This window comes from Triticum urartu, unplaced genomic scaffold (assembly GCF_003073215.2).
Source record: "Triticum urartu cultivar G1812 unplaced genomic scaffold, Tu2.1 TuUngrouped_contig_5438, whole genome shotgun sequence".
Taxonomy (NCBI): Eukaryota; Viridiplantae; Streptophyta; class Magnoliopsida; order Poales; family Poaceae; genus Triticum; species Triticum urartu.
This window is the reverse complement of record NW_024116113.1, coordinates 1,132-6,970: the sequence shown is the minus strand read 5'-3', so window position 1 is coordinate 6,970 and position 5,839 is coordinate 1,132. Positions and strand designations below refer to the sequence as shown.

At 41.8% G+C, this 5,839-nt stretch overlaps 1 protein-coding gene across 1 annotated transcript; it reads right to left on the bottom strand.

Annotated features, from left to right (window-relative positions):
• Positions 1-1,595: 1,595 nt before the first annotated feature.
• LOC125529226 (E3 ubiquitin-protein ligase RNF14-like) lies at positions 1,596-5,339 on the bottom strand. Its single transcript, XM_048693632.1, has 7 exons — positions 4,919-5,339; positions 4,381-4,455; positions 3,719-4,265; positions 3,025-3,410; positions 2,556-2,755; positions 2,266-2,428; positions 1,596-2,118 (listed from the first exon to the last, which is right to left on the bottom strand). The coding sequence occupies exons 1-7, from the start codon at positions 5,219-5,221 to the stop codon at positions 1,984-1,986; spliced, it is 1,809 nt and encodes a 602-aa protein (XP_048549589.1). The 5' UTR covers positions 5,222-5,339; the 3' UTR covers positions 1,596-1,983.
• Between the last annotated feature and the right edge of the window lie 500 nt (positions 5,340-5,839).

The following is a 5,839-nucleotide window of genomic DNA, read 5'->3' as shown; positions in this document are numbered from 1 at the left end:
TTTCCCCCCCCCCCCCCCCCATCTGTCTGCGGCAGCAGGACGTCAAGCACCATTTGTCCTACAACATTTGATAGATCAACATTCAATATTCAGTATATCAACATAAGACATTCGATAGTTCAACATACGACAAAATAAAACTTAGGACAGGACAACATATTTCAACCAAGGAAATGAAATATTAGGAAATACTAACATATAAAATTTTAAAAGAATCACCGGCGAGATCCCTTTCTTCCTCCAAAATGGAACTAGAGGTTGAAGGGGGTGTAGTGGTCATTGCCAGGGCCGTCGAGTCATCCTACATCCCAATGAAGCCTCAATGAGCATCCAAGTGTTCTTGCGGCGGTGGCAGGCGACCAATTATTTGGTGCTTAAAGATCGAGACTTGAGCATGCAGACCACCGAGTCCTTGTCGGAGTCGGACGAAGATGCGCCACGTGGGTCGGGTGAGCCGACGTTGCTCAATTCGAGTCAGGGCAGTCCGCGGCTTCTCACGCCGGGTTACCTAAGCCACAACCCATGAACTCGTAAATAGCCGCCGCCTGCACTATTGCACTCATCCCGGGTAGTTGCGACGGAGCATATCGGAATGACAAGAGCGGGTGACCATAAAGTTCACATTTTCCAAATTCGCTAACATTTTCTAACACAGGAATATTTTCCAGTTCAAGAACATTTTTAAAATTCAGGAATCTATTTTTCAAATTTGTAAGATTTTAAAATTTTGTGATTATTTTCTTGAATTCATGAGCATTTTGAAATTCTGTGAACACTTTTTTTAATTCATGAGCATTTTTTAAAATTTGTGAACTTTATTAAATTCATGGACATTCCTTCAAATTCGTGAACATGTTTAAAACCCATGAATATTTTCCGGTTTCATGAATATTTTTCTCAATTTGTGAACTTATTAAAATTCGGGATCATTTTAAATATTTGCAAACATTTTATCATTTTCGTGAAAATTCTCCTAATTCATGAACATTTTTTCAAATTTTTGAACATTTCCAAATTCACAAACATTCTTTCAAATTCAGGAACATTTTCCTAATTCTTGAACATTAGTAAAATTCAGGAATAGTCCCTCCATCCCATAATATAAGACGGTTTTGCAAGCTATCTTAGCTTCCAAAAATGTCTTACATTATGGGATGGAGGGAGTAGTTTTTATTTTTGCGAACATTTTATTAAGTCACAATTTTTTTACAAATTTGTGAAGTTTTTAAAATTCATGATTTGTTTATTAATTCATGAACATTTAAAAAATATCTCATGGAAAAAAATCAAGAACAAATTTCAAATTTGTGAACACTTTTTAAAATTCATGAGCATGCAAAATGGTCGTTAAAATGCGTGAGGTTTATCACAGTACGCTTTCTCACACGACCCAAGAGACTCCAATAGTGCCGGTTCTATTGAAAACAATGCCTCTTTGAGGCATTATTATTGAAAATATGTTTTTTTTTCATCAAACTGAATGGCAGAGCGCCTGCCTTTTCTTCAAAAGAATCATGTATTATGAAAGATTCCTTATGACGAAGTTTATTTAGAGAAGCATTAGTAATGTAGTACTTGGTTGTACTATATTATACTACTTGCTTGTGTTTATGTCCAACAAACTGAATTTACAAGTCGAGTTGAACGACAGAATCAGGACAGAACATAGCAATTCTGCATGCCGAGCCGTAACTTTACAGAATTATTGCATATATACTGTACGTTAACTGTGTGCACAAAAGGCCCTGGGCACGCTGAGATACACGAGCTTTTGTTGAGAAAAGTAGAAACACCGATCGGCAATTTCTCATTCTGGTTTCTCCAACCCAGTTACCCTAGCTTGTCAGGTATGGTCATTTATCCATACGCGTAACGTCGTATTCAGCTACACATAACGTCAGATCCAGCGTTTGACGCCAACGGCAAAATCCTGCGAAACTGTGACAACGGTAGCACAGGAACAACTCTACAAACTTTTCAGCTTCATGCATCCCCCTGATCATCCTTGATGGCCCCTTTGCCTCGCATCCTCGACCTGCTGCTGCCCTGCCCGTGCTGCTTGGACCGTGTGGAATAGCTAGCTCGGCACGTCCAGCAGTAAATGTATTTATCATCATCCTGGATGCATATGGTCATTGGTTAGATCATGCATAGAGAGATAAACTGACGATGTTTAAATTAGTCATCAGTAACCACCCTTGCGAAACTGACCAGAATGGATGCCACTTCTGTCATATTCCAGATTCGAAAGACAGGTTTAGTTACCTTGAGTACTTCTTGACGGCATTTTGGACACTTCACGGTATCGCTTCCAGCTACCTGGCGCCTCTGAGCTCGCATGACTCTTTCATTTTTCAGCACTTCCATTCGCCTCTGCCACACCGTCGTGTCATTGTCAACAGGCGCAAAGAGCTGACAGCCTTTACTCCTACAGTGGATGGATTTACGCTATAGTTTATCAAATCACACATGGATAAAGATACTTAAGCCCATGATCCTGACTGGATTCCCTTGCTTTTAAAGAACCTAGTAACTTTGAATTTTGAACAGTCTACCTGAAATGATCATATCCAGTTATGGCCTTGCCACAGCGGAAGCACAAGAACTGACCACAGTTGCCGCACTCTATTTTGTTGCACCCTTCAGTTCTGCTGATGGGCATCTTGCATTTTGGACATAATATAGCATCTCTGTACAGCTTTTTTATACTCAGCAGTTCTTTTACCATCTCCCACTCAGTCATCCTGCCTGACGCCTGCAAACATAAAATTGCAGACAACGGATAGAAAATGTTTAGTAACATGTCAACAGTTGATAAGTAACTCCGCAGCAAAGAGGTCCAAAGGTGTATGGTACTGTCCAAAGATCTTAATTGTATCATTGAAGGATTTAAACCACAAGACTTTTATTGAGCTACACTCTACCAAGATGCATATGAACTGCACAGTTAAATATGAATGCAAGTTTGAAACAAAATACCCTAGATTCTAACTTTCTAAGTTTCCACCAATGCTGATATTTTACCTGTTTGCGCTGGAGCTTTTGTTCTGCAGTTAGACACTGTTTCCCTGGATGGCGTGGGTCCTTGCAAAACGAGCAGAAGATAAAGGAACATTTTGGACATTGTGCATTGTTATCCTCATCTTCCAAGCAACCGATCGCACACTTGGGACAGTAAACCACATCTGACATCGAGTCCAATGCTTTCTCAAGAGCAAGCCTATCCCAACGTTCGAACTCTTCTTCCCTCAGAAGCCTCTTCAACAGATATGGTGGAATAGAAGCATTGCATTTCGTCTCAGGGCACACCAAATGAAACACGGTACCTTCCTTCACATGCATCCTGCATAAGGTCTCCATGCATTTCACACAAAATAAGTGCTGGCATGGAAGCCTGACGAAGTTTGAACCTGGTTGTTTCAGAATGGAAGTTAGTTTACTAAGGAAATGAATTTAATGAGCCTCATTCAGTTTCTTAAGAAACTCGACTAGAAATAAATAACAGGTTCATTGGTTCTTAATCACCACTATGAAGCATCAACATATCAGCCAGGTATTGGTTACCACAAGGGCACAGTTAAACAAGATTACAAAGTACAGTGTGGACTGATCGCCATAGAATAAGTGGTATTCTTCAAAAGAAAGCCCAGGCCAATCCATTAAAACGGAATAATCATTGGTATGGCTGCACGAACAAGCAAAAAGAGAAAAGGCCTACCTTTGCTCTGGTTAAGGCATATCCTGCATGTATGGAGATTCTCGAGAAAAGCTTCGTACTGCTTCTTACTGCTGTAATTAAGCATTGAAGGGATCACAGACTCCAGTGAGAGATTTCTTGAGATTGCACGGTTATCTCCTTTGTGGGTTGGACAATCTGAACCCAATGTGATTTTACCATCAAACAGGAGATATGACAAAGAAGAGTTACGTATCCACTCAACCCACTGGTATACCACTTCTTGCCCTGGTAGCTCTGCCCAAATGGTGTCAAGCATCTCACAGAGTTGAGAAACATTATGCCCATCCATCCATTTAGCAGTGACATTAAAATATGGGGGGTCTTTGCTTGGGTAGGACTTCGGAAGCAAGCATGTCAGTATCAAAGGAGGCAGGTGCTCAAAGTTGCACGTGTAAGAGAATTCATCTGGTTCATCATCATGTTCCTCTGTACAATCATTAGGACATCCATCTTTTCGATTTCCACTAGCTGAAGACAATTTAGCACACACTTCAGCGCCATCATGCAGATCATAATGTATGTAAATCTGTAATTAAATAAAAAGAAGAAAAACCATTAAACCCATATTTTCACTTCCTGGGAAGAAGAGGAAATATCACTGATGGCAATTTGAAAAACCACATATGGCCAGCACAGGAAACCTGGAAATAATGGAGCCCTTCTTTGCTCTCAAATTCAACCAGGTCATCCCCATATATCGCTTCCAATGCCATCAACTGCAGTAAATGATGAGATCAAGTGAGCAAACAAATGACCTGTTATACGATAGTGCAAAGTAACAATGCTGGATGAAGCGGAGACACTCATAAATTCAGAATCAACACAGCCTAAATTCAGTACACGCGTAAAACAAAGCTTCTTTCCCTTGTATGCAATTTACCAGGATCCAGAAGTAATTCAAAATCAATTTGCGGGACAGGAGTAACTCAAATTAAAATGCTACAAGCGCCAAATTGAAATAGTGCAAAGGACCAGCAACATATTTCTTAATAGAATTTCGTAGTTCTCATAGTTATTCTCTGGCAAAACCCTCGCCCAAATCCTGGTAATTCCAAATACTCCCAACGCTGCAGGTCAGCACCATAGTCGTACGAACAGAGAAATTGCATTGCAATTCTCACACCACAGACCAATGCTACGAGATTAGCGAAGTTTCCCCAATTTGATTAGTTACCAGACCTCGTCCTCCTGTCGCTGCCGGTTGTCTCGTATCTCATCCTCGTCCCCCTCCTCCTCGGCGCGGAGGTGAAGTCCCGCCGCCGCGGCCGCCTCCAACCTCGATTCCGCCTCGCCCTCCGCCACCCACGGGGAGTCCAGGTCGAGCACGTCATCCTCGCCGCCGCCGCCACACGACACCGGCCTCGCTTCGACGGGGCGCGACCAGGACGAGGAGAATGCCTCGGCCGAGAAGCTATGGGCGGGGACGTCGCGGTGAGATCCCAGCGCCCTCGAAGAGGAGGAGACGGCGGACGCAACCGCCATGGCCGGAGCTCGATCGGAGTTGTCGCCGGTGGCGGAATCGTGGAGCGGGGTGGAGCTCGCTTCGCTTTTGCTCCTCCGGGGGTTGGGGGTCGGGGGTTTGTTGCTGTTGTAGGGGGGAGAAGAGCTGCCAAATTTTATTTTATTTTAGTGACAAAATTGCGAAATATATTGCCTTGCAGGAAAAAAAACAATTGACCTTGGTGGACCTAAAGTCGGAATGCAATTCTGTTGTTCATACTTGTCCGTTGGCCCAGTGGTTAGACGAGTTAAATCCTTCCAGCCCATCAAGGAAATAAGATTAGCCCAGTGTAGATGACTTTATTTTCTTGATAAATCCAGTGTAGATGAATTTTATTGTACTTGCCAGTCTCTTGTTCCGGGAAAAATAAGAAACCACGTCACATAAAATATATATTTTCGGAACACATAAAATATATATTATCATGGACCTAAATTAGACAGGCCTTCTACAATGCAAGGTGCTTAGAGAAATAAGTTAAACTTTCTCTAAGCATCGGTACTTATTTTTACAGGATAGATGCTTAGTTAGGCGTCTTTTTTATATAAATAGTCACTGATGCTTTAAAAAAATCCGATTTATTTTTTAAAACATCTTCC

What these genes read in the sequence shown, in the direction of transcription:
- LOC125529226 (XM_048693632.1), bottom strand. Translation starts at nt 5,221, where the DNA reads ATGGCGGTTGCGTCCGCCGTCTCCTCCTCTTCGAGGGCGCTGGGATCT. An exon ending in AAAAGCTCCAGCGCAAACAG is followed by an intron (nt 2,756 to 3,024) that starts GTAAAATATCAG and finishes TTATGTTTGCAG; the next exon opens with GCGTCAGGCAGGATGACTGA. An exon ending in GCCGTCAAGAAGTACTCAAG is followed by an intron (nt 2,119 to 2,265) that starts GTAACTAAACCT and finishes ATATGCATCCAG; the next exon opens with GATGATGATAAATACATTTA.